Source organism: Poromitra crassiceps, assembly GCF_964638095.1.
Source record: "Poromitra crassiceps genome assembly, chromosome: 7".
Lineage (NCBI taxonomy): Eukaryota > Metazoa > Chordata > Actinopteri > Beryciformes > Melamphaidae > Poromitra > Poromitra crassiceps.
In genome coordinates, this window is record NC_139628.1 from 56,161,544 (window position 1) to 56,184,490 (window position 22,947).

At 49.6% G+C, this 22,947-nt stretch overlaps 1 protein-coding gene across 1 annotated transcript in view; it reads right to left on the reverse strand.

The window, feature by feature from the left end:
* poln (polymerase (DNA directed) nu) overlaps nucleotides 1-22,947 on the reverse strand; it is a gene marked incomplete at both ends in the record, with an annotated part of 221,806 nt that overhangs the window by 127,268 nt on the left and 71,591 nt on the right. The window contains one exon of the mRNA XM_083640219.1: nucleotides 5,886-5,943. Coding sequence (XP_083496345.1) covers nucleotides 5,886-5,943 — 58 coding nt within the window. The remainder of the gene's footprint in view (nucleotides 1-5,885; nucleotides 5,944-22,947) is intronic.

Below are 22,947 nucleotides of genomic sequence, written 5' to 3' on the forward strand. Positions count from 1 at the left end.
CGTGTCGCGCTGGGAGCCGGCGCACAAAAACGGAGCACTCCGAAAATAGACCTGGGTGCGTGAGGCTGTGTGTTAGTGTGGGGAGGAGTTTGCAGCTGAGGGGGGGAGAGGGGGGTGGGGCACGCAGGGCACCACACAACTACACCACGTCACTACATCAGAAAATATTAGCTTCAGACTCAGTGAATGTGCTTGAAATGCTTCATTTCACAAAAGGCGGAATATCTCAGCTTCTAATTTGAAACGCTGAAATTTGCTGAAAACAACCTATCTTCTCCGGCTCATAACTAAAGAACGGAAAATGGTATCAATAAACTTTTTTTTGCTGATGATACAATAGAATCTCCTCGTTCTTTGTGCGTGTTCGGTGTTTACATAGTAATATCACACAATATTCTGTGGGCCTCGAGAAATCACTGAAAACGCTCTGAAACTCTGGCACTGGGAGCGTCCGTTCTCCAAAAGTGGCTGGCACTCAATGAGTTATTTGGTATGTTACACACAATTGGCTAAACTATTAGTTAGATGATATTGGAGCAGCGCAGCCATTTTTTTTTCTTTTCTTTTTTGCCGGAAGTCGTCGAACGACCACACAACCAGGTCAAATGGGCGTGGCTACATGAGGTGAATAGCAGTAAGATTTGTGCCCCTGCCCTCCATGTTTTCTATTAGTTTTAAACATCAAATTAAAAGATAATTGAACGCTCCGTTAGTAGAATTTCAAGCTGAATTTGTATTTCTGTTTCAAACATTATGACCAGAGTGTCTAGCTGTGATAAGAAGTTGGCGTTCGGGGTCGGGACAGTATCTGCAGAAGACACGGGGGTGACAGGCAGGCTGATGAGCACGTTTTGTAGAAGTTCTGTCCTGCAGCATAACTCAACTGTAATGTCATTACTGTAGACGTCACAAAATGAGGAGTCAGGCTGTTTCTCCCAAAACTGTCACAGGAGCACTTTGACCAAAATGATGGCTGTGAGCAGCCAGGGAAGGACTAGCTACAAGAACGTCTCTGTTCCAGAGGACATGATACACAGGACATACAATCCACCCTGTCAGGTCATGATACACAGGACATACAATCCACCCTGTCAGGTCATGATACACAGGACATACAATCCACCCTCTCAGGTCATGATACACAGGACATACAATCCACTCTCTCAGGTCATGTTACACAGGACATACAATCCACTCTGTCAGGTCATGATACACAGGACATACAATCCACTCTCTCAGGTCATGATACACAGGACATACAATCCACTCTGTCAGGTCATGTTACACAGGACATACAATCCACCCTCTCAGGTCATGATACACAGGACATACAATCCACCCTGTCAGGTCATGATACACAGGACATACAATCCACCCTGTCAGGTCATGATACACAGGACATACAATCCACCCTCTGAGGTCATGATACACAGGACATACAATCCACTCTGTCAGGTCATGTTACACAGGACATACAATCCACCCTCTCAGGTCATGATACACAGGACATACAATCCACCCTGTCAGGTCATGATACACAGGACATACAATCCACCCTGTCAGGTCATGATACACAGGACATACAATCCACCCTCTCAGGTCATGATACACAGGACATACAATCCACTCTCTCAGGTCATGATACACAGGACATACAATCCACCCTCTCAGGTCATGATACACAGGACATACAATCCACCCTCTCAGGTCATGATACACAGGACATACAATCCACTCTCTCAGGTCATGATACACAGGACATACAATCCACTCTCTCAGGTCATGATACACAGGACATACAATCCACTCTCTCAGGTCATGATACACAGGACATACAATCCACTCTCTCAGGTCATGATACACAGGACATACAATCCACTCTGTCAGGTCATGATACACAGGACATACAATCCACTCTCTCAGGTCATGATACACAGGACATACAATCCACTCTCTCAGGTCATGTTACACAGGACATACAATCCACCCTCTCAGGTCATGATACACAGGACATACAATCCACTCTCTCAGGTCATACGCAGGACATACAATCCACCCTCTCAGGTCATACGCAGGACATACAATCCACCCTCTCAGGTCATACGCAGGACATACAATCCACCCTCTCAGGTCATGATACACAGGACATACAATCCACCCTCTGAGGTCACGGATAAGCAGGTCAAGAATGAGCGGAAATTTGGAAGTTAAAAGATGATGTTGTGGTTGGAAGTTAAAAGATGATGTTGTGGTTGACAAAAACCTCAATGCTTTTAGCTTTACAGAATACATCTTGAGCATAGCAGTGGTGCACGATTCACGAAAGCCAGTCACTGATCTGACCAACATACCTAACCTTCCAGAGAGGCATTTTAGCTCGCCAAACCACGCAGCACCCACGCTAACCTTAGCATGAACTCACACACACACACACACACACACACACACACACACACTCTCTCTCACACACACACACACACACACACACACTCTCTCTCTCTCTCTCTCACACACACACACACACACACACACACACATATACACACACACACACACACACACACACACACACACACTCTCTCTCTCTCTCTAGTCAAGTCAAGTCAAGTTTATTTATATAGCCCTAATTCACAAGCATGTCTCAGAGGGCTTCACAGAAAGTATGTCTAGCTGATTCTAGCTGACACAACAGTAACAAGAATATACAGAATAAAGATAACATTTGAACAATTGGTTATATAGAAAATATAGAAATGAAGAGAGAGCAGAGGAGAGAGCAGGAGAAGGGGGAAGAGCAGGGGGAATGTGAGAGAGTGATGGGGTGGGGAGGGAATGGGAGATGTTGGAGGGTATAGGAGGTGCTATGGAGTAAAATGTGTACTATGCTTTAGAGTAGTGGGGGAAAGGGGGAAGGGGAAGAACACCGGGAAAAGGAGAAAGCAGGAGAGTGGAGGAGGGAGGGAGAGCGGGGGGATGTGAGGGAGGAGAGGGGGGAGGTGGGGAGAAAATAGGAAATGTGGTGGAGGAGAGAACAGAGGAGGAGAGATGAGGGTGCAGGGGAGGGAGAGCCAGGGTAGAGGTAGGGTCTAGGGTTGGGGGAGGGGAGGGAGTAGGATACGGGCCCAGATTAGGGCGGGGGTGGGGAGAAATGGGAAATGTGGAGGAGGAGAGAACAGAGAAGGAGAGGTGGGAGGGTGCAGGGGAGGGAGAGCAGGGGGAATGTGAGAGGGAGGAGAGGGCAGAGAGGAGGAGAGAACAGAGAAGGAGAGGTGGGAGGGTGCAGAGGAAGGAGAGCAGCGGGAATGTGAGAGAGGGGAGAGGACAGAGAGGAGGAGAGAACAGAGAAGGAGAGGTGGAAGGGTACAGGGGAGGCAGAGTAGAGGTAGGGTCTAGGGTGGAGGGAGGGAGTAGGATACGGGCCCGGATTAGGGCGAGGGTGGGGAGAAAATGGGAAATGTGGAGGAGGAGAGAACAGAGAAGGAGAGGTGGGAGGGTGCAGGGGAAGGAGAGCAGGGGGAATGTGAGAGAGGGGAGAGGACATAGAGGAGGAGAGAGGCAGAGAAGGAGAGGTGGGAGGGTGCAGGGGAAGGAGGGCAGGGGGAATGTGAGAGAGGGGAGAGCAGGAAGTGGCAGGGATTCAGGAAAATAGGGGAGAAGAGGAGAAGGAGCAGAGGGGGGGAGAAGGAGGAGAAGGGAGGGGGGGGCGGTGGGATGTGGGGGAGGAAAGAGCATGGAAAGAGAGGAGAACAGGAAGGGGGAAGAAGGGAAGAAGCGGGGGAAGGGGGAAAGAGAGAGGGGGGGGGGGGAAGATCAGACAACTGACTACTCTAAGCATTAACCAGAGCTAACTGGGACATAGTATCTAGCTAATCTACAGCCTAATCTGGCCTATCCTACTCTGCTCTAGTCTGATTTTAGCCTGAACACTATAACAGGTCAGCCTTAGGCTGTAGCTAATCTATCGCCTACCTAAGCTGTTCTAAACCAACCGGCAGCCCTCGACCAGTGATGAAGAGCACCGATGCCCCCCGACCCGGCCCCCGCCCACATAAGGCGTGGGAGGGAAGGCCAGGCCGGGACACAGCGGCGCCCCCTCACCCCCAGTGAACGCAAGAAAACCTTTCCACCATATGGTGGCAATCCACACATGGATCGCCACATGGATTGCCCCAGTGACTTGGCTGAGGAGGAACCTTGTGAGGTCGTTGTGCTATAGGGGCCCATTGCTGCGGCCCGGGCGGACCCAGCCCCCACGCGACCCGCCCCCCCAGCCCCCAGCCACCAGCATAGTGACCGAGAGCGTGAGAGCAGGCCACGCGGGGGACGGGCCCACCCAGGCCACAGCAACGGACCCCCATCCGGGGACTCCCCTCCCCTCTCTCTCTCACACACACACACACACACACACATACACACATGAGGATGGAGGGGGGGAGTGGATCTGTCATTCTTTGCCTGTCCAGCATTCTAAATGATATGAAAGCTTCTCTACATTGTGATATGCCAATATTATTTCATTGGGGAAATTAAAATCAATGTACGATGATACCCGGTTAACTGTGCCGTTTTAATTATCGCCATACTAAGATCAAAGGGATGCAACACAACTTGGAGGCACACACACACACACACACACACGCACACGCACACACACGCACACACGCGCACACACACACACGCGCGCGCACACACGCACACACACACACACGCACACACACACACACGCACGCACACACACACACACACGCACACACACACACACTCTCGAATCAGCAGGAGACACTTTTCACCATCCACTTCTTCTGGCTCTGACTTGTATCATCCTCATAAAGCCTCTTTATTAGCTCCATGCTCATCAATGTTTGCATGTCCTGAGACTCACACACATCTATCACTGGCTCATCCTCTTGAGTGTGTGTACAGTATGTGTGGGACGAGTGTGTGGTGTGTGTGGTGTGTGTGTGTGTGTGTGTGTGTGTACACAGTATGTGTGTGGTGTGTGTGTGTGTGTGTGTGTGTGTCTGTACAGTATGTGTGTGGTGTCTGTGTGTGTGTGTGTACAGTATGTGTGGGAGGAGTGTGTGGTCTGTGTGTGTGTGTGTGTGTGTGTGTGTGTGTGTACAGTATGTGTGGGACGAGTGTGTGGTGTGTGTGTGTGTGGTGTGTGTGTGTGTGTGTGTGTGTACAGTATGTGTGTGGTGTCTGTGTGTGTGTGTGTGTGTGTGTGTGTGTGTGTACAGTATGTGTGGGACGAGTGTGTGGTGTGTGTGTGTGTGTGTGTGTGTGTGTGTGTGTGTGTGTGCGCGCACATGTTTCACAAACACATTATCACCGGACGGTGAAATGTTGCCTTAGGACACATAACAACAAAACAACACGTGGGGCCACTGAGTAGCTTAACGTAGCATCAACGTTATATTTCCAGACTGACCTGCGGTCTGGTCTGTAGGTCTGTACCCGTGTCATGTGACTGATGCAAGCAACAGCCACGAAGTTAGGCATAGCAGTGCCACCTAAAACAGGAAGTTGGGTCGTTCTGCCTTCAGAGTAAAAGCATACATTGTGTCACTTATGAGAAAAAAATATTTTTTGAGCTGTGCAGGGCAACAAATGTTTAGAGAATTATAAAAGTATTAAAAAAATCTAATCGAAAATCTAATTTTGAGAGAAAAAATCTGATATATATATTTTTTTGCTGATCCGAAAAATCCGTGATCCGTGGCTCAAAATCCGTCACGCGATCCGATCCGTGGGTTTTCTGATCCGTGCCAGCCCTAGTGTGTGTGTGTGTGTGTGTACACAGTATGTATGGGAGGAGTGTGTGGTGTGTGTGTGTGTGTGGTTTGTTTGTTTGTGTGTGTGTGTGGGGGGGGGGTGCACCTTACCTTGGACATACTGTTTCTTGGTGACTTTGACGGGCTGCCTTGGGAGGGCCTGGAAGTTCTAGATTGGGAAGACAACACAACACAACACACCGTAAACCAGCAGGACTATTTGTTGACTTACAGTGTGTGGATAGATAGAGTTGTGTGTAGAGTATCCTGTGAATCTGTGTGTCATTACTAGAGTTGCAATGATTATTCGATTAGTCGATCGACAGAAAATTAATCAACAACTATTTTGATAATCGATTAATCGTTTTGAGTACAATTTTAAGAGAAAAGGTCTAAGTTCTCTGATTCCAGCTTCTTAAATGTGAATATTTTCTGGTTTCTTTACTCCTGTATGACAGTAAACTGATATTATCTTTGAGTTGTGGACAAAACAACATGTCATCTTGGACTTTGGGAAACACTCGTCATTTGCTATAATTTTCTGACATTTTATAGACCAAACAACTAAATCGATTAATCGAGAAAATAATCGACAGATTAATCGATTATGAAAATAATCGATAGTTGCAGCCCTAGTCATTACTCTATATAAGTGGGTCTTTCCCTTTTTAACATTGCGTTTTGTTTGTACAAATAAATGATGTTTCACTGTGGAAGCCTAAACACACTAATCTAACTCTGAAGGCACATGGTGGGACAAGAGAACGCTCAGCATTGAAGTTACACACACACACACACTAAAACACACGCAAACACACACACACATACGCACACACACACACACACACACACAAGATGCAATTTGTCATGGTAAGTGGAACATGAGCCAGTATGGATGGATATTTAAGTAACTATGAACAAGAAGACACTATACATAGACACACACACACACACTAACATGCTAGTGTTTCCTGTCATGGTGTGTGTGTGTGTGTGTGTGTGTGTGTGTGTGTGTGTGTGTGTGTGTGTGTAGGGCCGCCGCACCCTATACGCAGAGTACGCAGACTGCGTAGGGCATCATGTGACTGAGGGCACCCAAAAAAAAAAAAAAAAAAAAAAAAAAATTGGTGCCCTCAGTCAGGCCACTCACTGAACAGCAGGCCAGGCGCCGCCTACTGGTTTACTAGTGGTTTTATTACTTTATTCAGGGTTAAAGTGGGTGCATCTCATTGTAAAATTGGACTCGGCCCAAATTGGGCTTCAAACGGCCCAAATCTGGCTTCAACTGGCCCAAATCTGGCTTCAAATGAGCCAAATCGGGCTTCAAACGGCCCAAATCTGGCTTCAAACGGCCCAAATTGGGCTTCAAACAGCCCAAATTTTTTGCCGCCGCCCTTCGGACGCCGGCACGCGCGTCGGCCCGTATCGGCCTGGCCTTCTTGGTATCTAATGCCCGGCCTGAATTATGATCCCAGTCCGCCCCTGCTTGCATATACAGTTTAACAATCGCTTGTTTGCTGACATGTACAGTAATTCTAACAATTGTTTGTTTGCCACATGTAATGTAATGTGAGATACACTAGTATCGTTCATAATTAATGATTTTGCAGTCTTTCGTTTGACAGTTATTGAAAGTTTTGCGGGGGGGGGGGGGGGCACCACAAAACAATTATGCTTGGGGCACCCAAATGGCCAGCAGCGGCGCTGTGTGTGTGTGTGGTTTGACCCTGCCTCAGTCTGAATGGTTGCTGTGTTTAACCCAGAGAGAGAGAGCAGCTCGCTGCTTCCACAGCTCATTCATTATTCACTAGAGAGAGAGAGAGAGAGGGGGGGAGAGAGAGAGAGAGAGAGATGGGGGGAGAGAGAGATGGGGGGAGAGGAGAGGGGGGGGGAGAGAGATGGGGGGAGAGAGAGAGGCGGGGGGAGAGAGAGAGATGGGGGGAGAGAGAGGGGGAGAGGGAGAGATGGGGGGAGAGAGAGGGGGAGAGAGAGATGGGGGGAGAGGAGGGGGGGGGGAGAGATGGGGGGAGAGAGAGAGATGGGGGGAGAGAGAGGGGGAGAGGGAGAGATGGGGGGAGAGAGAGGGGGAGAGAGAGAGATGGGGGGAGAGAGAGAGATGGGGGGAGAGAGAGAGGGGGAGAGGGAGAGAGAGAAAAGAGAGGGGAGAGAAATAAGGAGAGAGGACTGCAGTGGCAGGGTGTGGACAGTGAAAGGAATACATTAAGGACTGGGAACCAATCACAAACACTCACACACACACGCACGCACGCACGCACGCACGCACACACACACACACACACACACACACACACACACACACACACACACACACACATACACACACACAGTATTGCATGTATACTAGAGATACGTGACCTGTATGGTATATATGTGAGACAGAATAGGTACATGTAGTGACACATTCATTCAATTTAACCATACTTTGATGAGCTGTGTGTGTTTCTGTGTGTGTGTGTGTGTGTCCATTTCTCCGTGTGTGTGTGCATTTCTCCGTGTGTGTGTGTGTGTGTGTGTGTGTGTGAGAGTGTGTGTGTGTGTGTGTGTGTGTGTGTGCACGTGCACATTTCTCCGTGTGTGTGTGTGTGTGTGAGTGCATGTGCACATTTCTCTCTGTGTGTGTGTGTGTGTGTGTGTGTGTGTGTGCGTGCGTGTGTGTTGCCCTGTGGCTTGACATGTGATTCACTGTGTCAGATGTGCCGGCTCAGCTTTCCCATCATGTACCATGTTGCTGTGAAGACAGCAGAAATCAGTATGGGGAGTACACACACACACACACACACACACACACACACACACACACACACACACACACACACAGGACACAATTACAATAATACACACACACCTAACGTGTTGTGTATCCTGTATTTTGTCTTTTAACTCTAGAGCCGACTGAAAACAGAAAACCACGACTTGACATGTTTTTATGATTATTATGTATAATAGAGAGCCAAAGTGGAACGTCACTTCCTGCTTCAGCACTGTACCAGAGATCTTCATCCGCCATTTATTTTCCCATAGACATTTTGTAAAATGCGTATAAAAATTGTTTTACTTGTTCAAACCAAACGGTTCAGATATATTTAGAAACAGGAGAGATCGCATAACATTTCATTCAGACCAAAATGTAAAAAAAATGTGGGTTTAAAGAAAATATTTTTTCAATGTTTTATTTCCGTTTTGGTCCGAGTGAAATGTTCTATGGTCTCTCCCGATTCTAAATATAGCTGAACCGTTTGGTTTGACCAAGAAAAACGTTAGGGTTGTGCTACAACCCAGGTTTTACGAGTGAGAACGAGAGCTCTCACTAGTGCCTTAAACGCTGCAACGCAGCCCTATGGAAGACTGTTATTTTGCTCCAAAATTACTTTTCATTAAAACCTGACCACCCACCCGTAGGTGGCGTGGTACCCCCTGGGACTGACACGGATCCACGTGACTACGTCACGTCCTGCCAGTCCAGGGAAAAATCACTCTAATTTCTTCCAGCCCGCTGAGATCCGACGCACCCCGTGACGCATCGACACAGCAAGGCTGGGTAGTGAGAGCTCTCGTTCTCACTCGTAAAACCTGGGTTGTAGCACAACCCTTTTACTTCGTTTCGAACTCAAGCTCTCACTAGTGCCTCCATTCAACCGACCTTGCTGCCGGGAGCACCCCACAGGGCGACCCGAACGGCACCGGTGAACCACGGCCATATGGCAACGTTTATGCCTAACCGTCTGACATATTAGAGTGGCAACGATACTACTTTCTTGCCACCGACAGCACCGCGTGCGCGAACTGCGCACCGGACACGTCGAGACTGTAGTACCTGACAAAAGTGTGATGAGAGGACCATGAGGCCGCGGCACACATGTCCTCCACCGACACACCGCGCAACAACGCAGAGGATGTCGCAACACCTCGCGTAGAAAGCGCCTTGATACCCTCCTGGGGAACCTTGCCCACGGCAGAGTATGCCAACGCGATCGCCTCCACTATCCAGTGTGATAAGCGATCCTTGGAAAGGGGCCCGCCCTGGGCCCTTTGCCCAAAGCAAACCAACAGCTGATCTGTAATGCGTAAAGAATGCGTCCTGGCCACATAGGCTGAGAGCGCCCTTACGGGGCACAGCATGAGCAAACGTCTCTCCTCGCCCGTCTCTAACTGAACGGCGGGGGACAGAATGCTGATAAGTCTATGACCATAGACCTAAAGCTGACATCAATAATCTTAGGTTGGTAAGCCGGGTTAGGTCGCAACGTAACCCTGCGCCCATCATTACCACACAGGCCTGCTGCACCGAGAGGGCAATCAGGTCACCAACTCTCTTTCCTGACGACAAGGCCAGCAGCAGCGCGGTCTCTAAAGACAGAACCCTTAAATCGGCGGAGTCCAAGGGCTCAAACGGATGACCCGTTAGCCCGTCCAGCACCGTAACCAGGTCCGATTTGGGGGGAAAAACGCACCGCGACGGCGGGCGCAGTTTACGCGCCCCCTTCATGAGGTGCAAGACCAAAGGGTACGCCCCCACGGGGCTCCCTTCAATTCCCCTATGGCAAGCAGAATCGCGGCTACGTACACCTTAAACGACTGCGGGGACTGACCCGCGTCAAGCAGGCTCTGAAGGAAACGGAGAACTGGTCGCACACTGCAGTTCACTGGATCCACGCCCTTACTTGCTGCATAGTGCATCCCACATTATCAGGCAAGCCCTGGGCTAGCAACTGGTCCGGTTCAGGAGCCAGACCGCTAGCTTCCACCTGCCTGGGGAGGGGTGGAACACCTCCCCCTCCGCCTGGGATAGGAGATCGGCCCATACCGGCAATGCCCAGGGCGGATCTTGCGCCAGGGAGACCAGGTCCGCAAACCATGTCTGCCTGTGCCAAACAGACTAAAACGAGCCGGAGGCGCTGTTCCCTCGCCCTGTCCAACACCTGACGGATCAGGGGGGGTCGGGGGAAACGCATAGAGCCCCTCCCTCGGCCACGCGTGCGCTTTTAGCGCGTCATGACCTAACGGGGGCTGTCCTCCTGGATCGAGAACCACAGTGGGCAGTGTGTCGCGCGCCGCGATGCGAGAGATCGACGCAGGCGCGACCAACCCTGGCCCAAACCTGTTCCATCACCCGAGGGTGGAGGCACCACTCCGTATAACGGGGATTGCCTCGAGACAGCAGGCCGGTCGTAACTCCGCCGTCCCGGCAGATAGACCGCTGACACTGAAAGGAGACGGGGATACACCCACAGGTGAATCCCCGCTATGGTTCAGCGCCCCCGACCGCACACCGCCCTGTTTGTTCAGGTGGGCGATCGCTGCCCTATTGTCCGAGCGAATCAGCACATGGTGCCCATGTGTGAGCCGCTGGAAGTGTTACCTCCGCATGCCGGGGGGACTGCGGAGGCAACGTTCTCTTTCGAGTCTGGCCGCACGCGGACTTGTCCGGCAGTGCGGTCCCCAAGAGAGCTCCCAACCAACGATGGGCCCATGGCGCCATTGATGGTGGGCTTGTCCTGAGGCAGAGCCCGGCGAATCGCCTTCAGCTCTAGCACGTTTATGTGGCGAAGCTCCTGAGCCTCCCACCGGCCGTTCGCCGAAAAATGCCCGCAAATCGCACCCCCTCCCCAGAGGGAGGCGTCTGTGCGAATCACCATCCTGAGCGGGACAGGGCCCCACCGAGTACCTCTCGAGAGGTAACGGGGGTCCGCCCATATAGCCATCGCCCGCCAGGCCTGACCTGTCAGAGGAACCCTGCGATGACGGTCCCCGGCCGAGTCCAGGCGAAGCCTGAGAACCATATTTGGACCACGAGGGCATGTGTAGCCTCCCTAGCGGGAGCACATGCAGTGCTGAGGCCATCAGGCCCAACATCACTGTGCACTGATGCACTGACACCGAGGGCACAGACCTAACGTCCTTGGCTTGCTGTCCGAACCGTGCGAGCCTGTCGCTCTGGCGAAAGGCTCGCAGGAAGTATAGCTCGAGCCCCAGGAAGGTCGCTGCCTGCGCTGGGACGAGGCAACTCTTCTGCCGGTTCACCAAAAACCCTAAGGTTTGCCGGTGATCGGTCACCACCTTGGTATGTTTCGCGGCACCGACCCTCGAGTCGGCCGCTAAGAGAACGACGTTGAGATATAGGAAGACGCGGATCCCCCTCGCGCGGAGGGGAGCCACGGCTGCCTCCACGCACACCGTGAGGGTTTGCGGGCTCAAAGACATGCCGAATGGCAAGCCACAGAACTCGTAAGCCTTCCCCAGGAAGGAGAACCTCAGGTATTTCCTGTGTCTCCTGACCATGTGGACATGGAAGACCGCACCTTCCAGATCCCTGGAAGTAAGAAATCCCCCTGTCTCAACTTGAACAGGCGGGGAAGAGAGCATTCGGGACGGGACTTCCTCAGCGTCTTGTTTTTGAGACGCCGAAGGTCCAATTTTGGACGCATGGAGCCGTCCATGGCCTCCTCCTCCACGGCCAGATCGGGGGTCCCGTCGAACGTGGGTGGGCAAACTGTAGCGCGTATCCCCTCTGGAGGGTGCGCCGTAATGGGGACGGGGGAACATAGATGCTCCCAGGCATGGAGCCTGTTGGACAAGATGGTCTCTTGTGGCCAACGGAGCGGAACCCGTTCCACCACTCGGATCATACTCTCTCCCTCAATGTCCCCATAGGAGACAGTGAACGGTCATCAAAAGCAGAGAGCATATGAACTGAATCAAGTCTCTCTGCCCGCTTCGCGCTCAGAAAAAAGTATCACCGTCTCATCATCGTGGATAGCGAGACTGAACATTTTTAGAAACACATTTCTCAAGTTAGAAACTATAGAAATGATCCCTGAAATATAGTCATGAGCATATTGCTGGGCCCCGGGACCTTTCGATCCGGTGCCCTGATGGGGGGGCGGGACGTGAGAGGCTACGCCCCTCCGCCGCATGGACAGTTCCGTAGAAGCTGTGCATGCTGGGGGAGAACTTCTTACGCAAGCTCCGCCTACTGACGCGCTGTTGTATCGAAGTAACCACCCCCCCCCCCCCCCTGCCGTGCGCCTTTCGCAGGCTGGGGGGACTGCGGAGGTAACGTTCTCTCTCGAGACGCACGTGGACTTGTCCGACAGTGCGGCCCCCAGGCGAGCTCCCGACCAGCAATGAGCTGTTGGCGCCATTGATGGTGGGCTGTCCTAGGAGCCTCTAGCCGAGGCCAGGCCGTAGCCATGGACCAAGGCGAGCCTTGATGCTGGGTATGAGACCCTGGGCGAGCTCCCGACCGAACTCGGGCCTTGGGCACCGAGGACGGTGGGTCTAAAGCTACAAGCCGCAGGCTGGAACTAAGCCCAGCCTTGGTGAGCCAACCGGTGGGCTTGCCTGCTGCCAACCGAGGCCAGGCCGTGGCCATGGACCAAGGTGCGCTGTGCCCCCAGCCAGGCTCCCTGCACTTGCAGGGGGCGCCCCAACAAGGGAGTGCGACCCATGGAGAGCTCCCAACCACCCCGGGCCTTGGGCACCAAGGGCGGTGGGCTTGTCCTTAGAGCTACAAGCCAAAGGCTGGCACTGAGCCCAGACCTTGGCGAGCTGTACGCCCTGCTGGACGCGTAGCGCCAGCAAGGAGCAGTATGTCTATTGTAGCGGAGGTATCTCGCGCCCAATGTACTTAGCACACAGGTACTAACTGCACGGGTGCACGCCAGCTATCTGCAAAATGCTATCGTTCTGTGCTAAACAGTACTAATATTGCTATCTGCACCTATGCAAGGCACGCTAGCTTTAACACTTCTTTGAGAGCGGACCTTGGTCAGCTCTAAAGAGCTTAGCTGCGGACAAAACCGAAGGTTCAAGGCGCCTGTGCAGCGTGCTCGTGCCCAAGGCCGAACACGCACTTAACGTGCCGATTCATACTCGGCCAAGTAGTTTTACACACGGCCCATCCCCTCCCTGACCTTCCCTGCTCAGTAGCAAGAGGAAGCAGGAAGCTAACCACTAATAGCAAGCTCCCGCAGGGCGCACCCTATTAGCGGGAGTACTGCTTAAGCAAGCTAGCGAGAAGCACAGGCTAGACAGTAAGCAACCCGGAGGCTAGCGAACGTGCGCGTGCAATGGTAACGTAAGCGGCAATAGCCCATCCCGAAGGGGGGGCACCAATACCCACAACCTGTTAACCCGAGAGCACAGACGTGGAAGCCACTAGCTAAGCTAGCATAAGCACTGAAACAAGCGTGCGCTAACACAAGCCTGCGTACAGGCCGGTGTAGCGCGTCTCTACCCTGAGTAACACGGGGAAGCAAGCGTGACCGCAAGCAAAGGCCAGCGGCCCGTGAAGCTAGTCAATCTCAGAAGAAACTCTTCAAAGGGAGTTGCAATCTAGTAGATGCTAATTGCACGAGGCGAGCAACACTTAGCAGACAAGCAAGCTGGCTAAAGGCCCAATTATACTCAACGTTAAAGACGGAGACGGACAGACCCTCTGTCCAGGGTCTGTCCGTACTCTGCGTTCATTTCGTCCGTTTTCTGTCCGTCATCTGAAAGCTTACAGATACGCATGAAACGGAGGAAATCACACACACACTCATGCATTTGACTCTCTACTGTGGTGGATGTATTACTTAACATGATACCAACGTGAAAGACGCATGGAAGCATGTGGACAGTGACGATTACACCGTTTGAAACGGACGCCCTTAGTTACGGATGAAAATGGAGTATAATTGGGCCTTAAGATGGCGTAAGTACTGAGAGAAGCGGCCCACACAAGGTGCGGGGCGGGCTCACCTAGCTAGCGAATCGCCCAGCTAAAATCCCAGACGCCAGTAAAGCTACACTACATTTATGTAGGTCATAGCAACGCCTGTGCGGCATGCTCCTGCCTTGCATGCACACATCAAATTAATTGTGCTGGTCGTAACCGGCCAGTGTAGCCTCACAGCTAATACAGCACCTAGCTGTTTACAAGGTAGTCCAGGCTAGCTGCACTGAGCAAACTAGCTAACTATCTAATGCGCGCGCTTTAAAGCCGGCGCCTAAAGTACCTAGCACACGAAAACTACCCGCACGGGTGCCAAGGTAGCTATCTGCAACAACTGGGCTACTTAGCCTCTTTGTTCCTGTGCTACGTGGTACAAGCTATTTGCACGTATGCAAAGCTTAACAGTTTGAGCGCGGACCTAAATCGGCCCTCAAACGAAAACGCTGCCCCAGCCAGGGGAGCGAAGCAAAGCTACACAGCGGCAGCAATAACCACTATACGGCGATAGCAGTAGAGCTACACGGCGATAGCAATAAACAGTTAACTAAGGAAGATACTCTTAGCTTTAGATGACTTGTTCCGACGCCGCAGGGTGAAGGGTACAGGGTCGGTCTCCGAAGCCTGCTTTATCCCGTCCACGCGACCCTCTTGAGGTGGGCAAGTCAGCCGGGACGAGCCTAGTATCTAAAGCTATATAATATAACTCCTTGTTAACCGTCGGAGCTTTCACAAAACACGTCTTCACAGCGGGTGGAAGAAAGCGGAAGTGATTTCCCTGGACTGGCAGGACGTGACGTAGTCACGTGGATCCGTGTCAGTCCCAGGGGGTACCACGCCACCTACGGGTGGGTGGTCAGGTTTTAATGAAAAGTAATTTTGGAGCAAAATAACAGTCTTCCATAGGGCTGCGTTGCAGCGTTTAAGGCACTAGTGAGAGCTTGAGTTCGAAACGAAGTAAAACTACCAATCAACCTCTGTAGCACCAGTGCTCTGTGCAAACACTACCAATCAACCTCTGTAGCACCAGTGCTCTGTGCAAACACTACCAATCAACCTCTGTAGCACCAGTGCTCTGTGCAAAAACTACCAATCAACCTCTGTAGCACCAGTGCTCTGTGCAAAAACTACCAATCAACCTCTGTAGCACCAGTGCTCTGTGCAAAAACTACCAATCAACCTCTGTAGCACCAGTGCTCTGTGCTAAAACTACCAATCAACCTCTGTAGCACCAGTGCTCTGTGCTAAAACTACCAATCAACCTCTGTAGCACCAGTGCTCTGTGCTAAAACTACCAATCAACCTCTGTAGCACCAGTGCTCTGTGCTAAAACTACCAATCAACCTCTGTAGCACCAGTGCTCTGTGCAAAAACTACCAGTCAACCTCTGTAGCACCAGTGCTCTGTGCTAAAACTACCAATCAACCTCTGTAGCACCAGTGCTCTGTGCAAACACTACCAATCAACCTCTGTAGCACCAGTGCTCTGTGCAAAAACTACCAGTCAACCTCTGTAGCACCAGTGCTCTGTGCTAAAACTACCAATCAACCTCTGTAGCACCAGTGCTCTGTGCTAAAACTACCAATCAACCTCTGTAGCACCAGTGCTCTGTGCAAAAACTACCAATCAACCTCTGTAGCACCAGTGCTCTGTGCTAAAACTACCAATCAACCTCTGTAGCACCAGTGCTCTGTGCTAAAACTACCAATCAACCTCTGTAGCACCAGTGCTCTGTGCTAAAACTACCAATCAACCTCTGTAGCACCAGTGCTCTGTGCTAAAACTACCAATCAACCTCTGTAGCACCAGTGCTCTGTGCTAAAACTACCAATCAACCTCTGTAGCACCAGTGCTCTGTGCTAAAACTACCAATCAACCTCTGTAGCACCAGTGCTCTGTGCTAAAACTACCAATCGACCTCTGTAGCACCAGTGCTCTGTGCTAAAACTACCAATCAACCTCTGTAGCACCAGTGCTCTGTGCTAAAACTACCAATCAACCTCTGTAGCACCAGTGCTCTGTGCTAAAACTACCAATCAACCTCTGTAGCACCAGTGCTCTGTGCAAAAAAAGTGAACGTACAGCCCTGCATTTGAGAATGATCAAGCTATTAGAAAGATCTTCTCTTGCTGAGTGGGATTATATCGACGTTGTTTACCTTGGAGGTGATCTGGTAGAATGAAATGTTCAGGAGGACATTGCACATGGAGAGATCAGATGTGTGAATTGTGTTTTGGGGTGTTTCCTTTACTGCGGCTGCTCTGAGTCGTGCTGCTCTCTCTCTCTCTCTCTCTGTTGGCTGGCCGCCGGAGACAGAGATACACAGCTTGGTACCGCCGTTAGACATAGCAACCACCCACACCACTGACACACACACACACACACACACTCAAAAAGAGACACAAACAAGGACACAGACATACAGACACAAACTCATCGACAACGTGTGTGTACACACTACACACACACACACAGTACAAACAAAGATGGAAGCATGCCATAAAGAAACTTTCCACTACTAGATAGCACAGTCTTTCATCGCTACACACACCGTCATGTGTTTAGGCATGAGAGGAAGTTGCCACATTGATAGTTAATCTCCTTAGTAATAAGCTCAACTTCAAACACTGCCTCCATGAGGAGGGAGTTTGCATGGCAGCTGCCTGGAGGCTAACACTGAAGCAGCAGTAGCAGCAGCCAATGCAGCAGCAGCAACAGCAGCATGGTTTGTTCCCTGCGCCAGATGGCTCCAGGGAACTAGAGACAGTGCCAGGCGGACAAGTCAACGAGGAAAACAACACTTCAAAAGCTATGATAAACGGTGATATGGGTGTGGACCTCGCAAACAAGTGTTAATTTATTTTGCAATTGGTACAGCCAAGTTGTTTTGTTTTATTTTCGTAGTATGTTGATTGCTTAATTTGACCCCTTCTCTCTGTCTCTCTCCATCATAAGCGATAATATTACAGTGTTTCCCCTACCATTCTACAGGCCTGGCGGGCCCGCCAGGCCAACGGCGCCCCCGCCAGGCCAGAAAAAAATAAAAAATAAAAAATAAAATCCCCCTGCTCTCCCCAAAATCTCAATAAACCGTTATGGCATACTATTACTACTGGTGTTGACAGTAATACAAGATGCCAAATCATTCAAAACAATAAGCATTTTGCTTTTAGGAGCATTGTGCCAGCGTGCGGCGCTGTTCCAAAACGTGTCAACGTGTGCCGTTGCCTGGGAAACACACATCCCATAATACAACTGTTCGCATCGCATCCCATAATAGTATGATGATACTTGGGATGCCATTGCCAATATAGATGCGAACAGGTGAGCTAAAAGTTTAGCGTCGCCAGCGAGGGCCCCCACCGTTGCGGTCAGGGTACGTTTCCAAATCCCTCCAGGCCTGAAGATTTTTCCAGGGGAAACACTGTACTAATAACCGTGATAATTTTGGTCACTATAATGGTGATATGAAATGTTCATATCGTTCCGCACAAGCATTTCATGCTAAGTGAATGTGGCAAATGCTGCAACTAAATTGAAGACATTAAGCCAAGACTTATGTGTCCAATATCTCCAGTACACACACACACGCACACACACACACACACACTCACACACGCACACACACACACACACACACACACACACACACACACTCACTCACTCAAGCACACACACACACACACACACACACACACGCACACTCACTCACACACACACACACACACACACACACACACACACACACACACACTCACACAAGCACACACACACTCACACACACACACACACACACACACGCACACACACACACACTCACGCACACACACTCACGCACACACTAGGGCTGCCCTCGACCAAAGATTATCCTGGTCGACCAGAAATCGACCACAGCTCCGACCAATCGATTGGTCGAAACGGTGTCAACGGTTTTTTTCTTATTTTGTGCAGTGTGCTGACTACTAGGGGTGGGAATCACCAGATGCCCACGATACGATACTAAAACGATACTTGAGTCACGATACGATAGTATTGCGATATTGCGATATCGCGATATATTGAATATTGCGATATTTCGATATATTGCGATTTCTTACTTTTTCAACTGCAAATGATGTCCCCAAAGGAAAACTTTGTCAACATCTGGTTTATATAAGAACAATCTTCCAGTCTGTACATCTGACTTCAACCATTTTATTGCAGCAACATTGTCAAGTAGACAGACCAACAACTTTCATAAAGTCATGTCATAGTTGCATGCACCTGACAAACTGAACTGTTTGTTACAGTCTACTTACAGTCCACCTTAACTGGATGTGTGTGTGGACTACTGTACTTAGGTAGTTTTTGAACAATGCAACTTCCCTTCACTTGCACAAAACATCTTGTGCAGCCCATTCAGTAACTGGGGAATTTGTAACTTACTGTTATGACAAAACTGTTACTGTTAAAACAAAATGAAAATATGCTACCTTGGAACTAAAGTTTATAGTAGCCCGGTGGCCTGCAAAAAAAATAAACGGCCAACGTGAATCTCGTCGACCAAGAGCACAGCACGTCATCGACCGACCAATCGACCAATCGACCTGGAGGGGGCAGCCCTAGCACACTCACTCACTCACTCACTCACTCACACGCACGCACGCACACTCACTCACTCACACACACACACACGGCGCAGATAAGACCCTGTGACATGTGTCAGCACTTGAGCAGTTTAAACACCGCTCAGTGCATCAGAGAGGAGAAGTCATGAACCTGTTAAAGGAGGAGACGATTCAGCAGCACAGAAGGAAGGACCGAGGAGGAGACAGATAAAGGCAGAGAGGAGGGAGGGAAACATGCTGGGTAACAGCCAAGATAAAGAGAGAGTATGTGGCAGAGAGAGAGAGGGAGGGAGAGAGAGAGAGAGAGAGAGGGAGAGGGAGAGAGGGAGAGAGAGAAAGAGAGGGAGAGAGAGAGAGAGAGAGAGAGAGAGAGAGAGAGAGAGAGAGAGAGAGAGAGAGAGAGAGAGAGAGAGCAGTCCCAGAGGACTGCCTTGTTAAACAGATGGGGACTCTGCTGTATCACTGTGCTGGTGTGGGCTAATTTAATCACTGCACCACTTTAATGACTCATCACTGAGCACATAAACACACAGAGCACTATTTCCTCCACACACACACACACACACACAACCGCAAACACACACACACTAGGGGTGTCAAAAATAATCGATTATAAGATGCATCGCGATGCGGACGTGCACGATTCTGCATTGATTCAAAAATTGATTATTAAAAAAATAAATAATAAATAATAATAATTGAATATAATATAATGGAAGTACATGCAGCTGTTTATTTGGATCATAATACAATGCAATTCCAAATGCACTTTTATTTTAAAAGTAGCCACACAGTGAGAAAAAAGAAAGTGAGAAAAAAGAAATCATGTATTCGGGGAAAAAAGTGATGGATCGATTGAAGATGCATCGAGATGCATCGATAATCGTAATCGAATCGTAGCCCTTTGAATCGTAATCGAATCGAATCGTGAGGCCAGTGAAGATTCACAGCCCTAACACACACACACACACACACACACCCGCCAAAATTCATCTGCTCAGCATGGTGACACCGCTTTGGCAGATAGCACTCAAGACCCACCGGCGGTCCATTAGACAGAGTTAGGGACTGACTCTGAGCGGGGGCACTAGGACCCAGGGTGGTAGAGGTGGGCAGTTTCCTTCAACCATTGTGGTCTCTTCCTCTGAACCAGAGACGATGGATTATAGAGACATTCCAGAGAGGCATTCCAGGCTCTGCTAAATAGTATCAAATGGTATTCTTCTGATCTCCTAAATGGCAGGTTGTGATTGGCTGCCTCGCTCTCCATGTTATGAAACTTCATTGGCTCCTGAGTCTCCTAAAGGGGTGTCACAGGAGATACAGGAAGTGACTGGAAGTTGCAGGGTCTCTATAATCCTACGGTCTCTGTCTGAACTCTGGGACTGCGTGTGACTGGCAGTAGTACAGTAGGTAGGTAGTGAAAAGAGAGAGTTTAGCCCTGGATGATTATTTGAAGTACTGGTGGTCTGATGGCCTACTCAAGGCAATTTCATCTGGTCGCTAAGTGCCACGTATTACCCAAATATCAGCATCATTATAAACCCAGGTTACTGGCGATAATGATCAGAGGTAGGAGGCGTACTTTTCAAGAGCGGCCTCGTCCAAAGCAGACAAGCTGTGGGGAAGTGTTCAGCATGGCCGCCTCATGGACATGATCCATAAATACCCAGAACACTCTGGAAGTTTGCAGGACTAATGCAGCCACTGGATGAGTGAACCTGAACCTCCAAATGCTTCTTTCTGAATTATGAAAAATTTATCAAATTAAACACACGTCAGTCTGTGAGTGATTACAGTGCAACACCTTTTTCCCTGCACTTCAATACTCATTGGAGAAGTTAATTGGTTGATTTACATGCTCTTTGTCAAGAGTTTATTGACCTTCAAAATGGTTTAATCACACACCAAGGCTGGGTCCATATGGTTGAAATCAATAATATCACAATTAATTATATGGATCTTTCTCAATATTAAGATATAACACAATATGGTTCCATGCATACAAAATCAAATAATTAATGTTCATCTCATTGAACTGAATGGTAATGTTAGGTGTGATGTGAAACAAAGTAGAAATATTCAGGTATATATTCCTACCGCACCTCATTTTATGAGTTTGTAAGTAAAGATTTCGAGAACGAGAAAGGGCAAGAGAAGAGAGAGAGAGAGAGAGCAAGAGAAGAGGTGAGACTGGAGAGAGAGAGAGAGAGAGAGGGAGAGACTGGAGAGAGAGAGAGAGCGAGAGAGACTGGAGAGAGAGAGGGAGAGACTGGAGAGAGAGAGAGGGAGAGACTGGAGAGAGAGCGAGAGAGAGGGAGAGACAGATCAGAGAGAGCAAGAGAAGAGGTGAGACTGGAGGGAGAGAGGGAGAGAGAGAGAGAGACTGGAGAGAGAGAGAGAGAGAGAGAGAGATGAGCATGTACAGTAGCATATTGTAGCTTGAAAAGAAGAGAGAGCAGGGGAGAGAGATAGAGAGACCAAAATAAACATAAACAGAGAAAGAGGGAACAGTAACCTGAGGTATCTCTCACATATAAGCTGCTGGACTCAGTGTGATTCACGGGGGTGAAGTTGCAACATTCAATTTTCATTTGGTCTGGTTCACTTTCACACAGCAATTTGTCACAAACGCACCAAACTTTCTGAACAATGTCACATGGTCCAAACAGTCACTCTCTATTGGACAGAATAGAGAAGGGACATCTCTCTTCAGCAGGCTTCTTGCCTGGCTGAGGTCTGCCTGAACAACACAAGTGAATCCACAAAACACAAACCATGGAGCAACACCACCTGCGATATTGGGATTTCTGGTTTTACTTTGGTGTTACTATCAAATCAATATTTTTACAAGAATGTGCCCAATATGAGCAGCAGATGAGGCAGCAACATTTCATTCTGCAGATGAGACGAGTAGCCTACGTACTGAAGGAGAAGCGCAGGAAGCCAGCTGTTGAGAAACAATGTGTTGTTGTTATTATGGCGACGTACGTCACGACGCGGCGCGCAGGTACGTGTGCACGCCGCAGTGTTTGTTTTGCTCCCTTCTACCGTCTTCTACCCATGATGCACTGCATGAGTGCATCAGATGTAGGGGTGCTCCCAAAAATCGATTCTGAAAGGATCGCGATTCTTAATGCCACGATTCCTGGATCGATTCCAAACTCCCAAGAATCAATTCTTCTTTGTATTGTAAATTCTTTTACAGTTCTTTTTTTTTTACAGTGCACATGAAGGCAACATGCAAGATACCGGCTGAATAAGTGTCCAAATGTTCATGTCATTTGTGTACTGTATAGAGCTGTCACGATTCCTCGAGTACCTCGAATAACTCGAATAATTAAAATGATCGAGGCCAAAATTATTCGCCTCGACACGGCATTTAGAGAGTAGAGACTGTTTCTCACGGACGCTTACTGGTGTGGCACAGCGCTCTTCCTGTGTAAACACGTGAGGACACAGACAGACCAGAGAGCAGAGCTATAGCGAGCGGACCCCGCAAAATGGAACGAGGCAGCGGAGAAAGCAGACAGGAGGAGCCGGGAAGGGAAGAACCAGGGCCGACAAAGCGACCGAAACTGTCTAAAGTGTGGGATCATTTCACGCTGAAAAAGGACACGAACTCAGTGGTGTGCAAGTACTGTAACGATACTTGCATATCACAACAGTACCTCGTCAATGCTTCAGCACCTGAACCGTAAACATCCAGTCTACGCATCCACCAGCGCATCTACGTCGAGCGGAGCAAGGTAACGTAACGTTAACTATACACAACGCTAATGTAAATGTATGCTAATGATTGCTACTTGATATTAAGACTAGTAGTAGTTGT